General features: G+C 39.9%; 1 protein-coding gene across 7 annotated transcripts in view; it reads left to right on the plus strand.

Moving 5' to 3' along the window:
* RBMS1 (RNA binding motif single stranded interacting protein 1) overlaps positions 1-24084 on the plus strand; it is a 214151-nt gene that overhangs the window by 182616 nt on the left and 7451 nt on the right. For 4 of the 7 annotated variants that reach the window (XM_039237556.1, XM_039237557.1, XM_039237558.1 and 1 more), the window contains exons 5-11: positions 3646-3803; positions 6600-6679; positions 19128-19243; positions 20094-20143; positions 20270-20363; positions 22818-22865; positions 23742-23792. In XM_039237556.1, the coding sequence (XP_039093487.1) occupies positions 3646-3803; positions 6600-6679; positions 19128-19243; positions 20094-20143; positions 20270-20363; positions 22818-22865; positions 23742-23792 (597 nt within the window). The remainder of the gene's footprint in view (positions 1-3645; positions 3804-6599; positions 6680-19127; positions 19244-20093; positions 20144-20269; positions 20364-22817; positions 22866-23741; positions 23793-24084) is intronic. The other 3 variants (XM_039237559.1, XM_039237561.1, XM_039237562.1) reach the window with 3 other exon arrangements.

Below are 24084 nucleotides of genomic sequence, written 5' to 3' on the forward strand. Positions count from 1 at the left end.
AAGTAACATTAGCTTTAAAGATCATCCCAAATGAAAAAACCTAATTGAGTTTGTTGTTGAAAACAAATGCATTAAAATCATAGGAAATATTTATTTGTGTTTAGTCTCCTTTAGCTCACTATTTATCAATGAATGGGTTAAAACAAGCTCCGTTTCTTTCTGGATTCTGATTTTAGTGCTTATTTTTTTCTTCAACGGTAAATTTTCAGGTTGAATCAAGACTTGGAAGAATGTAATATTTTAATCATAGAAGCAACGCATAGAAGTATTTCTAAATACTTTAGAAAGTATTTTGTACCTACATTGTTAATCCTTTTAAAAATACTTCACATATGACAAATTCTCCTCTGAACATTCTTAAATATTAGTCATTTAATTGTTGTAATGTATAGAAAAGGCCCCACAACGTATTTATGGTATATGTTTCTTATGTAACATTTTTTATGCCATATCTTTGCCCAGGGAGGGTTTTAATTCTTTTTAATTAGGGGGTTCCCAGCTTTATTCTGAATCCAACTGAGCATGATTCAGAGATTTTTCTCATAAGATAGGTTTGATTATATCATTTCTTTGCATTCATGCTTCCAAAACCTCCCCATTTGTCAGGCTGTGGCTTTCTAACTGCTGTTCATGGACGGCAGTCCCTCCTTCTTCCTGTCTCCCCCTCCCCCACCCCAGTACATGAAATCACAGGATAAACATGGCTTATCTCCCCAGAGTATCAGTATTACTTGAAAATATGAGATCAGAAATATTGTTTCTATACTAAAACAAACCTAAATAGTTAGGGAGTAGATTGCAACGTTTACATGACATTTACATGACCTTTTTTTTTTTTTTTCTTTTAAGATACAACACAAGGCTTCAAAAAAATTTTGCACTCCGGCAAGGTTACTTTAGCCTTTGCCTGGCGACTGACTCCTCAGGATACATAGCCCTTCTTGCTGTTAGCAGCGCTGAAATGGAAAAGTTTCAACAGCAGTAACTGACCAAATAGAATCAAATTCTTTAGAAAGCCTTTCGCAATCTGATTTCAGCCCCACGATTTCTGTTTGTTTCTCAAGTGTTAACTCGTGTCATGCCCTCCGGAAAGTCATCACTGTTCCCCCACCCGTCCTCCATTGTGATTTGTATCCATCTCTATCATAGCACTTATTACATGTGTTTCTGTCTCTCCTACTTAACTGTAAGTAGCTGGAAGACGGGACTGGAGTCAAGGCTATTTTATGCGAGTCTGGATGCTTGAGATGTGCTGTACACATCATTTGTAGCCCCCATATGAGGCTACGGGGCTCATCAGGACCAACCCTCAGAGGACTCCATCTGTACTGGCCAGTTAAGGACCAGACTTCCACAGGAACAAATAGAGTCTTGGGCACCGCAGGAAATCTTCAGGGACTTGGGAGGGTAGAGCCCACATGAGATAACTATCGGGGAGCTGTGCAATTAGTTGTGCAGATTTGGCGGAGGTAGTAAGTGAAATGGAAATAAGGAGAGAACATTTTCTTTCTCCCCCTGCTTCAGAAGCGTTTGAAAACTTTTTTTTAACTTTTATTTTTTTATTATTTTTTTATGTTTTTTATTTCTGAGAGAGACACACACACAGCATGAATAGGGGAGGGTCAGAGAGAGAGAGGGAGACACAGAATCTGAAGCAGGCTCCAGGTTCTGAGCTAGCTGTCAGCATAGAGCCCGAGGCAGGGCTCCAACCCAGGAACCACGAGATCATGGCCTGAGCCGAAGTCGGACGCTTAACCGACTGAGCCACCCAGGTGTCCCATCATTTGAAAACTTTTAATACCTAAGACCATTTTGCTTTCCCTTGTATTTTCAAACACTTTATCTGTTACTGTTTTGCGTTTATTAAATCACCTTCCAATTTTTATACATTATAGATATAAAGATAGGTTTTGTTCAGCGTAAGATAATCAGTGGTTCCACATTGAGCTGATCTAATTTCAGCTAAAAGCAAAGATAGTTAGCATTTTGTTTAGTCTGTGAAGGGTTAATGAGGTTAAGTATTTGGCTTGCTAGTGAGCATTTGAAAACTTTTCATTTTTTTTCTTGGATCCACCCACACTGACACACCCCAGGGACACCCAGGCCAGGAGCTTGAGCTGCACACCTTTGGGACTGGCCTGGTTGCATGCTCCTGCCAGCTGTCAGAACCGCGAGGTCATGGGACAGTACTTTTTGCCTATAGTTTCTCCAGATTCGATAACTTGAATGCTTGGGAATACCAGAGCATTTGCCATTTCCTAGGATACCAGACTGTTATTTTAAACCTTAACAGGTAAGTATAGCACAAAAGGTCAATGTTCACTTTACTCCAGATTACATAAAAAGGACAGGTTTCGTTTCAGGTTTAATTAAGGAGAGGATAAATTTAAAACTAGAGACTTTTGTACAATTCAGATATGTATATGCTTCAAAGTACTGTGCATTTTAGAAATCTAAAATATGAGTGTGCTGTTCTGTTGCCTAATGCTAAAATACCAATTAATGACTACTAATCGCCTATTAAAGAAAAGTCATAAGCCTGCTTAGTTCAGTATGTCAAGATATACTTGGTTAGTAAAATCAAAGGGAAGACGGATTTAAAATTAACACTATTCTAATCTTAGAATTGCAGAAGGGACTTCTAACTTGGTCAGAAAATATTCTAGTTGTCATATAAGCTCTTTCTGTGATGATTTAACACCGTACTCTTAGTATATAAATATACCTAGCAGTTACTGGTTCTCAGAAAATTCAGTGGCGTATCTTTGGTTTCAGCTGATTCTGTCTCAGTAAAGGAAAGGTGAGTGGGAAATGATCGAATTATTGCCTCCTTAAACTTTCATATGTATATGAATTACCTGGAAATCCTGTTAAAATGCAGCTTCTGATTCTGTGGGCCTGGGACGGGGCCTGGGATTCTGCATTCCTAACAGGCTTGCAGGTAATCCCATCACTGCTGGCCCCTGGGTCATTTGAGGAGCAAGGATTTATCAGAGCTCTCTTCCCCCATCTACTCTTGAGTTCGCCTCTATGCAGATTCTCAAGTTTGCTCTGCCTAGAGTTTATCATTTTATATGTCTTTGAGTTTACTTGTCTTTGTGAATTTACGGGCTCTCCTTTCCCCATTGGTGATCACAACTCAAAAGTAAGTAGTAAGGACGCTGCCATGGAGCAGAGGAGGGGAATTGAGACAAAGCCCCTCTGGACTTTACATGCCTTGGTTCAGAATCTGTTATCTGTCTCTGGACTGTTATTCACAGTAATACCCTTGTGTGCAATAGTGTGCCTGAAATGGACTCCTAAAAATAGTAGTGGAGGAGAGGTTGGTTATTTTTGGGAGCGCTGCAAACAGCTGAGTGTGGTTCCATGAGGGCTTCCTCTCCAGCTCCGCAGCGCGTGCCAGCACTTCCACCCCCAAATCCGCTAAGAACGACTCAGTGGAGTCGTGTCCGACCTGCACAGATTGCCCAAGCTTCAGACACTGTTTTCAAGTGTCCGAGGTGACCTGGGTGTCCTGTAGCTCCCGCGCTGTCTCTAGGTAGCGCTCTAAAAGGACCTGAGCAGAGAGTGCTGAAGAAAAGTGTGTTTAACGTAAATACTTCACTTCAATTAGAAATTAACGGACAATTCTCTGTTCTGTTTTAGCAACAGGAACAAGATCCTACTAACCTATATATTTCTAATTTGCCACTGTCCATGGATGAGCAAGAACTTGAAACTATGCTCAAGCCATTTGGACAAGTTATTTCTACAAGGATACTACGTGATTCCAGTGGTACGAGTCGTGGTGTTGGCTTTGCTAGGTAAGCACGCTGCTCTGTCTTTATCATGTCAGTGACAATAGCTCTGCTAAGTTTCCCACAAAATAAAAGTTGAGCAAGAAAAGAGAAGAGCCAGGGTTCTGGGAGCCAGTCCTACCATGAATTTAAATGTGTAGTTTTGGTTTGTAGTTTTTCCAGATCTTTTGGAAGTTCATTAGGATTCTTGAACCTGAGGACACTAAATATTCGATGACTTGGGGCAAGGAAATGCCACATGAGCAATAGTTTTGAAAATATGTATTCTTCATGTTTTGATTTATTAGAACAGGCTGCCATAACTTCTTAAAAGTAACAGTCACAGGTTCCTAGATTTCATAAATAAGTTGGTGTGGCTTTTTCTTATTCAATGGAAATTCGGTTCATCATAAAGCTAATTAATTAGATTATTTCAACCATTCAGAAAGGAAGACAATAATTGGAGACCTAACCACCAATTACTACACCAGTTGTAACATTTTACAATTTTGCTTCAAATTAGTTTTTTTAAGAAGTATGTGACAGATACAGCTAAAGTGCTTTCACCTCAAGCTTTTTTTTTTTTTTAGTTTTTTTATTTTGAAAGAGAGAGTGGGAGCACAAGCAGGGGAGGGGCAGAGAGAGAGGGAGAGAGAGAGAGAGACAGAGAATCCCAAGCAGGCTCCTCACTATCAGCACAAATCATGTCCTGAGCTGAAATCCTGAGTCGGGACGCTTAACCAACTGAGCCACCCAGGGGCCCCCTCCAGCTTATTTTTATAATTTCCCCCCCAGAAAGGATACTTTAGTGTATTGATTAATTTGGTTTCTAACAGAAAAATCCTAAACAGGAGGACCTTTGATTTTTGACATAGTTCTAATCTGAAAGCCCATGTACAAAAACTGATTACATTATTTTTTTTTTTTTTTTTTTTTTTTTTTACAAATAGTTTATTGTCAATTTAGTTTCTACATAACACTCAGTGCTCATCCCCAAAGTGCCCTCCTCCATGCCCATCCCCCCCCCCCCCCCTCAGTCCTCAGTTTTTGTCAGCATTCAAGAGTCTCTCATGGTTTGCCTCTCTCCCTTTCCCCCACCATTTCCGCCCTTCTTCTCCCCCTTGGTCCTCCGTCAAGTTCCTCCTAATCCTCCTATACGTGCAAACATATGGTATTTGTCCTTCTCTGCCTGACTTATTTCGCTCAGCATAACACCCTCAAGGTCCATCCATGTTGCTACACATGGCCAGATTTCATTGTTTCTCATTGCCATGTAGTATTCCATGGTATAGATAAACCACATCTTCTTGATCCATTCATCTGTTGATGGACACTTAGGCTCTTTCCATGTTTTAGCTATTGTGGAGAGTGCTGCTATGAACATTGGGGTACATGTGCTCCTATGCCTCAGCATTTCTGTATCCCTTGGGTAAATTCCTAGCAGTGCTATTGCTGGGTCATAAGGGAGTTCTATTGTTAGTTTCCTGAGGAACCTCCACACTGTTTTCCAGAGGGGCTGTACCAAAAAAAAAAAAACTGATTACATTATTAAGGAACCTGATCACACTGTGCAGGAACACGTAAGGTCAGTATCTTTCAATGTGCTGACTTTTTTTTTTTTTTTTTTTTTAAGAAAAATTGCTGGCATTTTACTTTCATATGCAGTATCCTATTTGGTGACCATCACATCTCCTACAGACCTGTGAAATCAACACAGACAGCATTATTTACTGTTTTCCATGTAAGGAAATTGAGTCAAAGAAGAGAGATTTGCATTTTCACCAGATTTCCAAGCACTCAGTTCTTCTGGCTTTTAGTTGATTGCTTTTTCTGTATAGCCAGATAACTTTAAAGTAAAACTAAAATTTCTACAGGTGGAAAGTCACCAAAACTTGCATTTCTAGTGTACCCTTCATTGTTTCAAAGGTCCAGGGGAAACAGTGAAAATATTAGCACCATCTAAAAATCCTCCCCTCTGTGGGTTTTGGAGAGCAGATGAAGTTTTGTATCCAAAGATGGAGCCCAATTAAATTCTATTGCTTTTTAAAACTATTACTACCCATTAAAACCAAGATGTAACTCTCTGGGTAGTCTAGGACTGTGGTGCATTTTGAATAGGTTATTCAGTGTTTCTTCCATTTAGAAAAAATAAGTCAAAATAATATAATTTCTTTGAAATGTTTCTCAAATGTTTTTAGCCACCTGCAGATGGTGGCTAATAAATTGTAAAGTTAGGCTCCATCCTCCAGTTACTTCTCTGAAGCCAGGATGACAAAAAAAGTTCATAACTGACTTCACTAATTTAATTTTAAACCTAAAGCTAACGTAAAACCATACAAGGAGTGTCCTGTGATTTTCACTCGTTCTTATCATGACTTTTGAGTATGTGCCTTTGTGAATATATAAAAGGAAAAGGTCATCAAATGACTAATATTCTAGCAGCAATAATAAATACAATAGTATTTTGAACTGGTATTTCTATTTTAATTCAATATCATGACCAAGAAAGCTAATGTGTATCGATTGCCAATTTTCCAACAAGTAGGAAAAAATTACACATTTGATGTGCTTGATATTAAACATCTGGGTATAATGTATTTCTTTTATGATTGAGAAGATGTACTCTGTGGATATCAGTTTTCATTTTATTACAGAAGTACCATAAAACAACCAGATAAAAGAATAAACCCAATGTTTCTTATTCACATTTTTGCTAAGTTTCATTTCTATCCGGTAAACCTATAAGAGTGTGCTCACATGCACAAAACCAAGTGAAAACTTAAGAGATCTCTAAATGTGTGTTTTATTTTTATGGATGAATAGGATGGAATCAACAGAAAAGTGTGAAGCCGTTATTGGTCATTTTAATGGAAAATTCATTAAGACACCACCTGGAGTTTCTGGTATGTTGTTTATCTAAAATTTTATCAGTAGTTTTTTTATGTAATATATGTATAATTTTAGCACATGATGTATCAAGAACCAAATACTTCATTCAGCTCTTAAAACTTTTTTTGATCCTGAAAATAAGACTTAAAAATGCATCTCTTCCAGACATTGAGTGTTTAAATATGAATGGAAGCCATCCTAGTGGGAGGAGGGTCTGACTTGTAGAAGCCCCTCCTTCTCTAGTGGACAGGCCATCCTGTAACCCCCATCTCACCACCACCACCCTCAGTAAGTCTTGTGTCCTGCAGTCTTGTCCGCTGAGGGCCGTGGTACTTTCCACCTCCACTCCTGCCTTTCTTGCGGAAGCTTTCAGCATGTGTCACCCTGCACCCCTTATAGAGCCTGGACCTCAGTGCCTACAGCCCTTCTGCCCACTCCTTTCTAGCCGCTTCTCCCACCTCCCTGCCTTGCGTTATCCTGACTAGGAGTACCACACTTCAGGAGCTTTTCATTCCAAGATCACTCTCATTCTAGCTCCCGCTATACCTGATCCAAAACACAGAGGGATCCTTCTTGACCTCTTTTCCATCCCCACCAAATCTCACTGCCATTCTTAAAGGCTAAAATCATTTCTTTAGCAGTATCTTAACTTCTCTCGTACCGGTACCTTGGTCACACCTGCTTTGCAGTAATGCTAAACCTGGATTAATTCTACAGGTTCAATCCTCTTCCTGTTCAATCCAGGCAGGTAAAGGTCGTCTCCAGCATGGCCAGACCCCCAGCATCACTGGTGCTCACTCAGTGTTCTCATCCTTCCCTGGCAGCAGTCCCCACCAGCCTGCTCAATTTGTCCTTAACCCCGTCAACTCTGAGCAGAGACTTCACTTCTTACTTGACAAGTAAAATTGAGATCACAGATGGAAACACCGTCAACTTCCTGCCTCCTCACAACAAGGAGAGAGAGCATCCCCATCCCCATTCTTAACTCTCTCCTTCCCTGAAGTCCCAAGAACAAGGGGTCCCAAGCTCTGTCCTTGATCACATCCCATCAGGACCTTGCTCTGCCAGATAGCCCTTCCCTCTCTCATAATTTCAAAGTCTTTTGCCTGTATTATTTTTTTTTCAAAAAAACCCAAATACCTTTATTTTCAGTTTATAACATCTCTGGCATGACTAATTGGTGGAGAAATGCGAGAAAATCGACAAAGAAACAATACTAGGAACATAAATTGTGACCATTACAACAACAGGCATTTTTTAAAATCACAGAATACAGAGAACAAAACTATGAATTAGGCCAATACATTTTAAATTTTAAATAGTCTACTAGAAAAATCTATCCATTTCTGTTTGAGATCATTCAGGTGTCTCTGATCTTGAAACTGAATTAAACACTGTTTCTCTCTAGCCCATTCTCACATAAATCTTTTAAGAGTATAGTTCCCATCTCTGCCTTACATTCACACCTCAGCCCTCCCCAGCCTGACTTCTTCCTTCTCGCATGGTAAATGGTCCATATTAGTCTGCTGGGCTGCTGTGACAAAGTACCCCAAGTTGGGTGGCTTAGACAATAAAAATGTGTTATCTCAGTTCTGGATGCTGGAAGTCCAAGGTCAAGGTGTTGGCAGGGAGGTAGAGGGCTTCCCTCTGTGCATGTCTGTCTCCGTGTCCAAATTTCCCCTTTTTCACAAGGATACCATTCATTCGATCAGGGCCCACTCTTTTTAACTGTAAAGACCCTATTTGTAAATAAGGTCCTATTCTATCATTATGAGTTACCGTGGGTTAGGACTTCAGCCTCTTTTGGGGGCAGGAGCAGTGAAAACACAATTCAGCCTTTAGCACTTAGCTCTTGACTAACCAATTTGGAGGCTTCTCTATTCTTGTGATGCTGTCTTGTCTCCTATACTTGATAGTCCCTTACTCATCCTTGAAACATGTCCTCCTTTGATGTCTCTTTCACCTGTCTCTGTTTTCTTCCCATCTGTGTTAGCTAATTCCTTCTGTTTTGTGGGCTTGTTTCTTCTGTCTAATCCTCAATTGTTGCTATTTCCCTGAATTCCACTTCTGACTCACAGTTCTAATAGACGTCATGCATTCTCAAGGTTTCAACTGGTATGTACAGTCAGACAACTTGGAAGCACTCATCCCCCACCCTGGCTTTTCCCCTGAGCTTCAAGCTGCCTGGTCCTAGTCACCACACATTCATTGTCTCCAAAGCAGAACTAGCTCCCTTTCCCATCTAATCCTGCTCCTCTTCCAGTTATCCATTTCTCAGTGAGTGGAACTGGTACCCAGCCAGGCACTCAAGCCATAAACTCAGGGTTGAATCACCTTGGGCTCTGCCTTCCCCACTATCCATCATCTCTCATGTACAAAACCGTTGAAGACCTTACGTTTTTTTCTCCTGATAACTTCTAGAGCCTACCCTCTGCCCTCCATCCCTCCTACCACAGCCTAGTTTAACCTTTCTCACCAACCCCATTACAGCAGGCTTCTAATTGCCTGCCTGATAGGCTTTCCTCTCCCAGGTATCCTCCCTGCCTGCAGCCAGAGAGTTTGATAAAATATAGGCCTTTGTGTCACTTTACTGCTAAAAGCCCCCTTCCTCCCTCCCTTCTAGGCTCTAGAATGTCATTGAAGGCCAGAGGTGATAGGGCTCTTGCCTACTTCTTGAGTCCTCTCTCTGTTCTCTGCCTTACCACGTACCCTCCTCCGGGACCGAACTATGAATATATTCCAAACACACCATGCTGCCCTGTTCCTCTCTACTTTCTCTCATATGGTGTCCAATTTAGTTCCCTCCAGGTCCCTGTAACCTGGCTTTCCAACCCTCACCCTTTAAGATTGTGTTCAAATCTTGCCTCCCCCACGAGAGCCTCCTCTGTTGAGTTGCACTCTGTGCGCCCTTAATATGTTTACATGTGTCAGTTTACTAAACTGGAAGCTCCTTGAAGGCAGAAACTGTTTTCTCATCCTGGCGTTCTCCTCACTTCCCCATTTCATCTGTGTCAGGACCCCACGCTATAAGTCCCTTTGAAGGGCTGCACATCCACCCACCAGTGACCGCTTTACTTTCTCCGCTCATTTTTATGTACAACAAAGAAAGTTCGAGAAGGAAAAATACCCCTGCACACAATTGTTTTGATACAGTGTGAGTCTGAGATGAGATAAGATCTACCAGTTTCCTGAATGAAGTAGATCTCGGGGTGTCACAGATCGAGATTGGACCTCTTGGTTGTATGATTTAAACTGTTTTCTTTGAAGTGGGTTTAAAGACTATTGGTCATACCTATTCAAGGAAAAAAAGACCTGAATTTCCAAACCACATGTAAATGATTGTAGGAGTCTCTGCACCTTTGCAACTAGTAGAGAAAAGTTTCTTCTAAGTTGTGCCAGGTGCTGCCTGGAGGGTAAGAAACAGATTCCTTCTGCCTCAAGAGAATCATGGCTTGGGGGGGATGTGCAGTCAAGTCATTCTCTTTGTTCTGAATCAGAACTTGGTTTGATGCCATTTTCTAATGTTTCCTGATTTTTTTTCTATCTATTAGTTCCCAGCTAGACTGCATGTTCTTTGGCAGCAGAGGCTATGTTTTATTTTTAATTTTGTGCTAGGCACAGAAAGTCTGTGCATCACCCTATAACAGCAGAGGTTATCAAGTGGTTCCCAGGAGCATTTTTTCATGTAGGGCTTGCTCATCACAATAACCATGGCTATTTTGAGAATTTCTCTGAATACTTCTTTGCATATAAGCGAGTTTGAACTGCCTTTATGCAGGAGTTTGAAATGTATAATACAGGCCTTGGAAGCACAGTCCCAGTCAACTCAACTTTTCCCCAAAATCAGTCCCAAGTGGATTTGAGAGCCACAACAGAATTTGAAGCAGTTTTGAACGTCTCTGGATTTTCCCCATTTTTGTACACATAATACAAGAATTTTGACTACCAGTCTGTTTATTAAATGCTACTCTCTCAAATTACCTAAATGGCTACTCCATACCATGGGTTTCTCCAAGGAATGTATATATTATTTTCAGTAGAACCAGATGAAAAACAAAAATATTGTCAGGCAAGGGTAAATTGAATGAGCCTGCACTTTAATGTCTAAGTAATGTAGGCTCACTGCAAGGCAGACATAACGTCTCATAAATACAGTCAGAGGATGGTTTGATCAGTGATGCAAGTTGTTGAGCCGGCATAAGCAGAATTATCCAGGATGGTTTCCATCAGCGTACTGATTCTTGAACGACTGGCAATTTGCCTGTGACACTGAAGCCAAGTACAGAAAAGAAACGCACGTTAGATACACTCCCCAAAAGACACTGAAAATTAACAAGCTGAACAGTGAACTCATCTTAATTGTAATGGTCTTAACAAAGTCTCTAAGTGGCTAAGCTGGAGGTCGGGCATGCACATAAATTGTCCCTTCTCATGTTCCACCCACCCTCCTGCTAGCTCTTTTTCTACCAGAGGTGGGTGGCTGGGATCCCCCATGCCAGACATACTCCACCCTGTACTGGGGCTGTGGTACATCATGTGTACATGTTTATAGCTCTGTGAAAATCCACATCAAGATTTTCAATGCAATCTGTTTTCTGAAACGGTTTCTTAAAAATCTTCTGCTTTGGCGTCTGATGTTGCCATATATTTTTTTTAAGTTTATTTATTTTGAGAGAGACAGGGAGAGAGAGAATCTCAAGCAGGCTCCCCACTGTCAGTGCAGAGCCTGATGTGGGGCTTGAACAGAACCATGAGATGGTGGCCTGACCGAAAACCAAAAGTTAGTCGCTTACCTGACTGAGCCACCCAGGCAGCCCTGATGCTACCATATTTCCAAAGAGGCTTTATCTTCTAGCAAAATCTTACTTAAATATACGTAATAGTTTGTGTTGGAAAAAAATTACTCATAAGGCCATTGCTTCTATCCTTCCCCATCCAGTCTCTCATTTTCCCTGAAAATGTTGAAGCATTATCTTTTATTTGGACTTATCTCGATTTTTATCTTGGCTTTGAGTGCTAGCTGGTTTACAGTACATCAGATTTGCTTGGAAGGTTCCCCAATCAGGGTAAAAGAGCCAGTGACTACTTTGTCAGACAATCTAGGTAGATTCCACAGAGGTTTGAAATAACTTAATATTTGCTTGATAAAAATTCTGTTATGGAGAAATAATATGGTGGTGGTTTCCCACACAGTAAATGTTAGAAATAAGGGATGGGAAGTTTTTGTTAGAACAGATGTCCAAATTAGGAGACAGGCCCAAGGCAGTAACACTGTCACTCATGGTCATGATTCAGAGTTTTGTCTAAAAAAAAAAAATGCTCTTCCTGTACCTGCCTGGAAGAGAGTACAGTCTGTGAGAAGACTAATTAATGCACGTTGGCATGTTAGCTGGAAGTGTCCTAGAGGGCTTGCCCTGTGCCTTCTGTTTTTGCCTATGCGTTCTCTCTCTCTCTCTCTCTCTCTCTCTCTCTCTCTCTCTCTCTCTCTCTCTCTCTCACACACACACACACACACACACACACACACACACGACAGAATCCACATGTATGGTCGGTGCTATAAGAGGCATTATGATCACCCATCTTTCTTTCGGGACCTCTCCATGATGTTAACGGGGTCTGAATACATTCCTGTGTGCTAAGGGCAAAGAATTTTAAAAAGAAAAATGTGTCTAGCCCTGGATATGTGAGTCGTTATCTTCTCAGTATTGTGCTGGCATCATTCTGCCACAGCCCAGGGCTTTGTCATGGAAGAGCTCCAGTAAAGTACGTAACTGCCAGCCAACTCTGTCCAAAGACCTCAGCTTGTTTTACATCTGTTTTCTGTGTTACTCTGACTTTCCAGACTGGGTATATGCCCAGCAGGTCTTGAAAACTGCTGTTACTCACATTTCATAAGTCTCTGTCTGTAGGTGATATTATTTGGGATTGTCCTATGCCAGCAGGCAGAAAGGTAATGTTTAGAGGAAAAATTACGACTAACAAAAAAGCTAGAAATCTTTCAAGGGTTTTTTTTTGCCTACTTTGTTCCTTGAATGTTTGTCTTAAGCTATCTGTTACTCTGTAAAAACAAAATTTTGACAGCTCTGGACAAAAGAAACACTTGAAGACATGTGTGATGCTTCTGGTAGGACAGTGTGATCACACGTCTGGGATTGTGCTGTGTTCCCGTCTCCCTTACCCAGTGTGTACATAGAGCAGGGTCTAAACATGTGTATTGTCAAGGCGGCCGCTCCAAGGGCTGTGCTCTTTCTTAGGAACAATCACTGCCTCAAAACTGCTAGAATACTCCTGGGTGGCCAGTGGGGAAAAGGCTGTCTTATAGATCCAAAACTCAAACTCATTCTCTACGTGGAGCGGAAGTCTAATTTTTAAAAAGTAACAAGGGATCTGAACTAGAATGTGCCACTGTTTCAGCCCAAGATGCTTGGTGTGCCGTGCCAGGCTGGTGATGGGACTTCATCGATCGTACCCAGCCTACAGCAGATTCCTCAGATCAGTTTTATACCTTTTCGCTATCAGGTTCTGCCAGGGAGGAACAATAAATAGCAGAGTAAAAAAATTTCATTAAAGCATAAGGACCTTGGGTGGGAGATGTGTTACTGTGAAACAGTTTTCTGAAAGGCATTTGCCAGTAACTCTATCCTTAACTACAACTTGAACATTTCTTCATTGTATGTGAAGCCAGAGCAGCAACCCCTAGCCAGCTTGTTAAAATCTCACAAAAAATCAAATTCCACAGAAAAGAGGCCAGTCTCTAAAAATGTTTCTACCATTAATAAAACAAGTTCCTCTTCTGAGAATTTGTTTTAATAATTCAAAGGCAAGAGGAAGAGTCATAACTCTAAAATTTGACTTCCTCTTGTTGTCATCATATGATAACAATAGCTAATGTGCATTGAGCTGTTCTAAGCATTTTATATGTTAATTGTAACAATCCTCTGAATAAGTACAATCGCTATCCCCATTATGAAACCTCAGACATTGAATAACATGCCTGGAGTCACTAAGTAACAAATGGCAATGCCAAATTTCAAACCAGGGAGACCAGTCTAGAGCCAGTGTTCTAATCACCACACAGCCTGACCACCAGTTTAGCAGTAGGCACTGGGGTTAAAGAAATAAATAAGATATACACACAGATGTTCATATAGTGTTAGTTACAACAACAGAGAAACTGTATATAACCCCAGTTCAAATAGAACCTTAATGTAGCCACTTTTAAAAAAAATGATTCTATAACAAGGGGCGGGGGAGGTCCACAATGCAAATGGTAGGAGAAAAACTTATTGTTGCAAATATGAAGAACTGAGACGGAGAAAAGCAGTGAATATAGAATAGTAAAATATGTAACTTAGAGTGATATGGAAGGATTACATTTTTATTTTTTATTTAACCTGACTTTAATGTTACGTTACATCATTATTCTACTGATGGGTAAAGCTTAGTGGGAGATGAAACCACTCTACAAGGGTCAGGAAAGTGGGAGAGAACCTAACAAAACAGGCGTGGGAGGACGTGCATCCACACAGAGAGCTGTGGCCCTGTGTGGTGCTTGCACAGGACAGCAGAGTTTGGTTAGAAACAAAGAGGAAGCTAGGCAGGAAGTGATGTCGTGCACACACAAAAATGGATAAGATGTATTGGATTCCTACATCGAAATTTTTAAAGGAAGAGCCCCAGATAGTTCCTTGCCTGTTGCTAGTTGAGGAATTTTGAAAGTAGGCAACGTTATCAGAAAGAAAGCTAATTACAGTTGCTGAGTGGGCTGGTTTTCCACAACTGATGGAAAAGCTCCTATCGAGGGCAGTTCACATTATACAGAATGTTGATTAGGATAAATACTGCTTAACTAGAAAAATGGGAGTTTGGAAGTAGCAATTTCTCCAGCTGTCAGAACACAGTGAGGAAAAGGTCCACTCTGTTACAAACGACAGACAACTCTAATCCTCTGAACCACTTGGATATAGGTGAGGAAGACTTCTGGGAGGTCAAATTATAAGCCACAGTGGTTAGTCAAAGCAGGCATTTCAGAAGTGATTTTTAGCATGGATGTCAAGGAAAGACATTGAGCCTAAATAATTACAGAGTTTGACCTTCAGAAGATAGATAAGCAAGCTGTTTTGCATGGCCATCACCCAGAGAGCTCATTGTCCCTTATGATGGGACGGGATTGTTAGTGCCACAAAATCAAGCATTTGTTAAAGTTCCTCCCAACTCACAAAGCCCTGTGGAGGGCGCAGTGGAGAATCACTTTAGATTGCAAAGAGGTGCCCAAAAAAGCAGATCAGTGCTTGCATTTATAGCATCATCTGTCAAAGGTTATATATACTACAGTGGTCAAGCTTTTGGAATTACATGTTCCTGTTGGTTCTGATAAATAAGAAAGTAACTTTTCTGTCTTGGATAATAAGAGAATTTAACCCGAGAGATCTCACAGACATTTGAGGCACACCCTTTACAAACCCAAAAGATGGTGATTAATTAAGGGGAAATTCAGCGGAGAATTCTCTGCATATTTGGCAAAATCAATTGATTATGGGTAATCTGATAGAATTTTTATATCACATTAATACAGGACTATATCCTAGGTCACAAATCATTCGTTAGGACTCTTAGCAATTATTGTTTTGCATAATAAGGTAAAATACTGCTAATCTAGAAAATTGACCATGTAAAAGATATGGGGTGACATATCTGTTACATATTAATATTTTTGAGTTAATATACCCAAATTTATGGTCATATAAATGACCATGGTCATATTGCCAGTATTCACGACACTTCCTTTTCTGCATGTCAGTCCTCCTCAGTATCTCCCTCTAAAAAGAACAGCCAAGCAGGCCACCGGAAGGATCTGATGTGTAGAATAGTCTAACATCACATGGCATCTCCCCATCTTCAACCTGGAACCTGTGTATTAGGCTTCAAAACACAAACACTAGAGACTTTGGTTCTAACTTGAAATAAGACACAGGATATGCTAATCAAATAAGGATCTCTCATTTTGCAATAGTCTCCCACACACTTAAAAATAAGTGAGCCATGACACTGAAATCATCTAACCTTTGTTCAGCTTAATGCTAATATAAATATCTTAAAGAAATCTTCACATAGTTGCTTTCCTGGAGCATATGGTACAATTCATGTAATAAGATTTTAAGAATGTAGAGGGATAACCTGCTTCTCATAATGTCATCCAGGTACATGAAGCATCCACTGTAATAGAAATAACAGCCATTTCAGTATCAGAAGGATCTCGCTTCTGGGTGGCATTTTTACTAAAAAAACAGACCTCTCTCAAAACAATGCTCTGTCCCATAAATGGCTAAATCGGTTTTCATAAGATTCTGTGCACTCTCATTGCCATTAGATTGCCAAAGCTCTGTGAGATAAGACCCTATTTTATCCACAATTGTATTCCTCATTCTTAACACTATACCTTGCACATAGTAGGCACTTAGTACTAAGTTTCAACTGCTAAATAGACCAAAGAGAATTTTTAACAGAGGAAAGAAGCTATTAGCATTTTATTTTGCCTCACGTGCAATCCTGGGACATTCCCATTTCCCTAAAACAGGGAGCCAACAACTATGTTAAAAAAAAAAAAAAAAAAATCTGTCATTTTTGCTGGTTATAATTCTTTAAGATAAAAAAAAAAAAACCTTGTTTTTCTAGGAGACGGGATCCTTGCCAGTGTCAAACTGTTTTAACTACTTAACTTTTTTTGCATTTAGAGGGAGAAAAATATCAATTGTTGTTGAAAGATTCAGCTATATCCTATTCTGTTTGTTTCATTTTGAATGATAAATTTGCAAACCTATCATTGCTCGCCTGATGTTCACCTCATCATTAGATGTTTTTCGCAGGCTTTATTGTTGGATGAGATTGCTTTTTGGACAGGGCATAGTCTAAAAGAATGAAAACATATTGGCAGCATCTTATGACAGATAGGGATGCTTGGCCTTTGAGCAAATGTAGAGCTTTGGTGTTCCCAGTGATAGCTGCCTCAATACTTTTGTTCACACCTGCCTACTTAGGCAGCCTGGAGTGAATTTCTAGAATGTGTCCAACTTGTTTGTCTTCTCTGGAAGAAATGATGCTCATGAAGGAAAATGGCCCATTTGCTTTACTCAATGTGCAAAGTTAAACTCCTCTGGAAAACTGTTAAATTTCTTTCTAGGAGCCAGTCTTTATAATTCCTCTAGATAAAAGTATCTCCTCTAAGTGATGTCCCACAGAGTGCTGGCACTGCAGAGTTTTATTCTCTTTTGCCCTACGAGATTGTGGGGAGTAAAGTTCTAAAATATCATTGGAGAAAACCTTTGATGCCAGAAGGACTTTTAGATCTGTGAAGAATGAGATCGTGCTTCTCTCTGAGTTCTCTGTCCTTAAACTTCAAGGTGAGACACCCCCAGGCATGGCAGAAGGAAAATCCTAACTTTCAGGAAGGTTTGCCCTTCTCTCTTCCTTCTGCGTGAAAGCTGTGTTCTCCTGGCCCTCATTTCCACCTGTTGCCAAATGGCCTGGTTATAGAATTAAAAACATCATCACCTATTAGAAAGCCTTCTTGCTCCTGTGTATCCATTTACTTTACCTCCTGAGATTGTTGGTGGAGACAGAAATTTCCAATAGTCAGTACTTTTTTTTTTGATAGAGTAATTCATCTGCAGTCTAGGATTTGGCCCCAGTCTGTCTTCCTTCACACCCATTTGCCTTAAATGGAAGTTCCCTGTTCAGGAAGGCCTGAAGGCTGGGGGTGGAGTCAGAAGGTAAACAGAGGTGGGGCCAGGGCTCCCTGGTATTCTCCCCACACACTTCACAGTGTTGTTCTCAACTTCTGGTTCCTCTAGTACAGCTGCCTTTCAGAAGTGAGCTCACATTCCAGCCTGTCCTTCTGGACTGGTTCACACCAGGGAGAGAAGGAAGGCGTGACACATGACAGTCTAGATCGCTGGCTGAGAAGGAATTACAGTTGGGTTTTTTGTTGTGTTTTGTTTTTTTGGCAGAGAAGTGTTGAGAGGCACTATTGCTTCCACCCTGTCATTAGTGGGTGGGTAATAGTGATATAAAATAAGAGATGAATTAGGATAATAAGAGGCAAAGGAGAAAGGAGTAAATTTTCCATAAGTAATATTTTTCTCTTGCTGGTTATTTAACTTTGAAACAGAACTTGAAAGTAGTAATCAGAGTTCTGCAGTAGACAAAGGACAGAATGTGAGAACCAGACAGGAAAGTATGATTGCCTTTATTACATTAACTAGAAACATATCGAAATATGCACAACTTTCAGGAATATACTGCTATTTTCATTATGGAAAAGCAAAAAAAAATGAAAAGTCATGGGTAGACTGCTATGCTGTCACCTCCCCCCATCGTTTTTTCTTTTTAGCTAATGAATACTTATCTCTGTATGATAGTTCCTGAATCTTTTGCTTTTCTATGTTCATTTCTTGAGTTGATCTTTGGACCATTCTATGATGTGGATATACAGTAAAGCAACCCCAAGAGAGATGGTTAAAGGCACACAAAAAAGCTTTAAATCGCGTGGGCAGGTGTTTTTGCCTTTCTTACAATAGCGATCTTCAAGGCTGTACTCCACAAATAAACAAATGAGACCTGTTTGTATTCATTCATTGATTCAACCAAGGTGCCATGTGCGCCTGCAAAATGCCAGGTACTTGGGCACTGGGTACAGTGGGGATACAGTGTTGAAGAAACAAGTGTCCCCACTCCCCACAAGGCTTACATTCCAGAGGGGGAAACAGACACCAAACAAATCACCACACTTCCAAGTTGTTATAAATGCTAGGTATAAAAATAAAAATAAATTTTTTTAAACATTTATAGTATGAGCAGTATAAAGGGGAACTTGTTTTCTCCTGGGAAAGTGAAGGCCTCTCTAAAGAATGAATGATGGGATGCTAAGGGAGCATTTTTAAGTTGGGGGCAGGGGGAGGGTGATACAATGTTATTTACATTTGGAGATTCATCAGCAGAATTGAAAACAAGTGGGTCTGCACATAAAGAGGTATAAAAGTGAATCAAGAATCCTTTGTTTCCTCAGAATAAATGTGTTCATCACACTGTGGTGGTAGTTTGAAAATAATAACTAATGTATTTTCTGTACTGTCTTTTTCATCAGTAGATAATCATATAAGGGTCTGAGTAGATTGGGAGCGCCTGGGTGGCTCAGTCGGTTAAGCCATCTGACTTTGACTCAGGTCATGATCTCACCATTTCTGGGTTTGAGCCCCACATTGGGCTCTGTGCTGACAGTTCAGAGCCTGGAGCCTGCTTCAGATTCTGTGTCTCCTTCTCTCTCTGCCCCTCCTCTGCTCACACTCTGTCCCTTTCTCTTTCTCTCTCAAAAATCAACATTCAAAAAAAATTTAAAGAATTGAATTACATTTTGTCATATGCACACATATAATTTTATGTTTTTTGTCCCCATTCATTCAGCTCCTACAGAACCTTTATTGTGTAAGTTTGCGGATGGAGGACAGAAGAAGAGGCAGAACCCAAACAAATACATCCCTAATGGAAGACCATGGCATAGAGAAGGAGAGGTGAGACTTGTAAGTCCCTTCTTGAGACTTCAGTGTGGGTGTGTAATCACGAGAGCCTACTTGCATAGCGACACATGAGGCATCTTGACTTGGATGCCACAGTCTGAAATAGGTGCCAGGATTCAGGCTTTATAATGCAGTGATGTCCCATTAAAACAGTTCTCAGTGGATATGGTGCTAAGAGAGTGATGACTCTCCTGATGGACAGATAGATGGTGGGCACAGTTAATGCTTCCCAGTTAGCTGCATATCAAGTAAAGAGCACTTTAAATTGCTAGAAGAAATAAAACTGTTTTGTATTTTTTTAACATCATGGTCTCTTTGAGGTGTACATTTATAATTACTTAGAAATTATCCTAAGTAACATTATTAAAACAGTATATTTGTTGTTGAGTTTTTTGGCTAATTCTTTTGAGTAATGTTCTTTAAAAAAAAAAAAAAAGACAATTTCTTAGTAAAAATACTGGACGTCCATTTCTCCATATCTGTTTGCAGTGAATTTTTTTTCTTAACATCCTGGTTCAAGAATGCCTAAGGAAGTGCCATCCAGTAGAAATGTTTAGAGTCTTCACTGTCCAGTGATAATCACGAGCCACATGCGGCTATTTGAGCACCTGAGATACAGCCAGTGTGTTGGACAGACTCGCTGTTTCAGTAACTGCGTGCAACTATTAACTACCAAACGGGACCGTGGAGATGTAGAGCTCACACTGAGTTGATGTTTGCCTAAAGGAAACTCCCATTTCTATCAAAAGCTAGTGAACTCTCTCTATTCTATGTTGCCATGACTCTAAGAAATGGAATTTGTAAACTGTGCCCTTGCGGTGAGTGACTGTTTTTTTTTTTTATTTTCCCATAGGCTGGAATGACACTTACTTATGACCCAACCACAGCTGCTATACAGAACGGGTATGTCATTAAGATAAATGCATAATGGCTTGAGGGAAAATGTGAAGGTGGAAAATATCAGACATTTGTTCCGGGAATTATTCTTTATAAAGGATGACTTAATGAAGGCTTTTGTGTTTGTTCTAGATTTTATCCTTCACCATACAGTATTGCTACAAACCGAATGATCACTCAAACTTCTCTTACACCCTATATTGCATCTCCTGTATCTGCCTACCAGGTTTGTACCTTTAGGATTCATCAACAGTATGACAACTTGCCGGCCTTGAATCACTGCTGCGTTGTTATGTGTCTTAAAATTTTGAACATTTATAATGAAATTTAATTCAGACGTTATGCAGCTTGGATGCCCAATTTAGAATAAGCTGCTTTCATTTGGCAGAGTGATTTGCTTTTATGTATGAGAATATAAAACAAGGGAAAACGGTTATCAGTTGTCCTTGAAATCATAGCACTTTAGAATTGGGATGAACCCAGATACTTCTTCCACAGCGGGCTCTGCTGTTGGACACCACGTGTCCCAGAAGTTTAAACTTAAAAAGAATTGACTTTAGGTAAAATACAGAATAGGTGTGCACCATTGCCTTTGTTTATTCCTCAGCAGGAACTCAGAAAAGAGCAAGTGAACATGCTGATAAATAAAGATGTGTCTCCATCAGGTAACACTAAATGAGCAATGCAATGAGATTTGAAGGGGGAAAAAAAAAACCTGTTTAAATAGGCTACTTTGAGGAGGCTTTACAAAGTCCCAACTTAGAACTGAGATCTCATTAAGTACCTTGTTCTGTGATTTGGTTTAATTGCAGGGTTAGCTCCTATTCGCCATGAACCCTGTGGTGTTCAGTGTGTACACTTCTCCTCCTGTAGCAGAATACCTCTAACAGGGTTACTGCCTCAGTCCAGACAGATACATGACAACAGTAAAATACAGACACGTGGGGATATAGTTTTCTCTTTTGTTGACTATTGAGATCCTGTGTGGCTAAACTTCTGTGTATTCTTGTTTGTTTTTTTTTAAACAATTGAATTAGATGTTGTAGCCCTGATTTCTGGGGTTAGGGAACTACAATATCTAATAATTGTTATTTTACTTCCATAAGCCTCAGTTTCCTCATCTTTAAAATGGGGATAATAATAGTTTCTTTCTTCTAGGCTTGGTGTAAGAACTAACTGATGTAAAGAGCTCAGCACAGTAGCCGGTATATCATGAGCGGTCACTAAATGTTACCTATGATTATCATCATCGTCGTTAATATATATGCAGGATTAGCCGGCCGAGGAGAGTACATTCATTATACTTTTTAAAATAATGGATTGGTCAACATAAGCAATATCCTTAAGGTGGTTCTGTCTGAAAACATAAAAGTAGCTTCTAACAATAAAGAGAAGTGGTTAAGTGCACTGAAACTGAAGTTTTAAAGGAGAATTCATAGCTTCCCTCAGCTTTTAGGTCTTTATCTGCCTTTTCCTGAGTTGTCGCTCATTTTTTCTTTTATCTGTCTAGGTTTTTAATGTTACTTGGGCTGGTGCTTCAATCTGCTGGGCATGGTATTTGCTGAATTCATGCCTCTTTCATTTTTTGGGGACTTAAAATTTCTCTATTTTCCCTGACTCTAGAAGCCTCAGTGAGATCTGCTCTAGTACATTTTCCCTCATTAACCATTCCCTAATGAAAGGTAGTTTTTTAAAATATCTGAACTTGGAAACCTCTGCCATTTATGTAGATCATTCAAACTAGGGACAAGTAAGCTTATTCTCGGGCAAATGACTGTACATATTGATTTGAATTGTGCTGCTAGAACCATTGCAGCTATTAGTGCATGTCCCTATCACCCCCTTTTCCCTCTTTACTGTAAGACAGTGAGCACTACAGCCACAGAATTGTTTCATAGAATAAAAAAAAAAAAAAAAAAAACAGATTTGATAGACCTGACTGTGAAAACAGCATTTCATTTCAAAGGCCTTATTTCTTCTGGGCATTCTGTGTTTCCCTAAGATAAATGTGGAATTTCATTCCATTTACCAGACACTTAGTGTTATAACCTGTAAGACTGAGGTCCTAAACCCCATAAATTCAGGGACACAGTGGGGTCAGCAGATGAGCTTCAAGTAGTCTGATTCCCTTAAATTATTTGCAAAATGTTGCTTGTTTGTATGCAGTTAGTTGGGGGCAAGGGGACAGAGTTCTATTTCTTTCATCAGGTTTTCAAAGGGATCCGTGACTCAAAGGAGGGGAGAACCAATGGTCAAGAATTCAAAGAACATAGATTATTATTCCCATTTTATAGTTAGGGAAAATTGAGGAATAGAAATTGACAGCCGCTCATTTGCTGCTTCAGAAAGAAAATTGGATTAGATGTTACAGCTCCCTAACCCCATGATGCTATAAACTATTAGATTATTAGGACCACTGAAAGCATACAAAAAATGAGAGCATCTTGCCCAAACTGGGGGCTACAGGGAGCTGCTCTCCTCCCCACGATTTATTCAGTGACAGCCTCGCACTCGTGTTGGAGTGGGCCTTTCTCCATTACATCACCATATGCTTACACAATTGGATTTGAGAAATTGGCATCTGCAGGAAACCACCAGTAGTACCCCAGTGGGGAAAGGCTGCAGTCCAGATAAATGAAATGTTAACAAGGCAGAAGCACTTAACTTTGGTCTGCCTTAGGTGGCAAAGGAAACCAGAGAAAACAAGTATCGGGGCTCTGCTATCAAGGTAAATCACAATACATTCTTCCCCCCATGACTTTTCCCCATATCCTCTCTATAGAACCTCTGAAGTTAACAGTAGGGGATAAGATACAGGAGGGGTTTGTTGCTAAGAATTAGAGACTGAAACTTTTTAACAATTGTGTAGCTTCAGGAATGCTCTGGGCATCAAGAAATGGACTGATATTTTTTTTCCCTGGAGTGGCAGACTGCACAGGCTTTCTTTCCTGCCATGGAGCCTGACTCTCATGTCTTATTCTTCAACCCAGAGGGTCTACTGTGCAAGTGCCCTTTTGACTGTACATGTCAAGATCTAGTTACTGGAGTTTAATTTCATAAATCTGATTTTCAGATTTTTACTTTCCACACTAACTAGAAACTGTTGACCACCAGACAAGATTTCTGAAACCTAATGTCCTGGTATCAAAGAGGGATTAAATTTCACTATTCTTTTTAAATAAGCACATACTTTAAGGATTAGTTTGTAATAAGATGTGCTGGAATTAATTCTCATTCATTTGTTTTCCTAAAGCGCCTAGGTCTTAACACTTTAATGATTTGAGTTTACTTGTTTATCTCCTTGCTTAGACAATAAATTGCTTAAGGGTGGGGCCCATATCTTCTTTGCCTTTTTCTCTTTGATGCCTGGTACTCAGTTAATATTTCTTGAATGGGCAAGTCGAACTTGGTTTTAAATAATCATTTCATCCTATTCAGAGTGACCAGTTTGCCAGGAACTCTAACTGCCTTAATCTTTTTAATCATTGATAGTATTGCTTCCTTATTTTCCTCCTGTAGATTTTAACATGATTAAAAGATCTCTAGAGAAGTGATAGCATTCCAATGGAAATCATTGTTTCTTTCAAAATCCTCCCTTTTCCAGGTGCAAAGTCCTTCTTGGATGCAACCTCAACCATATATCCTACAGCACCCCGTAAGTTTTTCGACTTCGTGGCCTTGTGATTTGCAACATTTAGAAACCCATTCTCTTTGTTAAAACCTTTTGCCAAAGATGTATGGGATTTGAAATGTTAACCATGGACTGTGAGAATATACAAGTTCATTATAAAACGTCCACTCGCCCCTGTCTTAAAACAAATTGGTAGTTGACATTAAATTTGCAATGGTAAGAACTTAAAATGTATATTTGGTTTTTTTTCTTAAATAATTTATTGTCAACTTGGTTTCCATATAACACCCAGTGCTCATCCCAACAAGTGCCCTCC

The sequence above is a fragment of the Hyaena hyaena genome, unplaced genomic scaffold (assembly GCF_003009895.1).
Source record: "Hyaena hyaena isolate Hyena2069 unplaced genomic scaffold, ASM300989v1 scaffold_126, whole genome shotgun sequence".
NCBI classification, from domain to species: domain Eukaryota; kingdom Metazoa; phylum Chordata; class Mammalia; order Carnivora; family Hyaenidae; genus Hyaena; species Hyaena hyaena.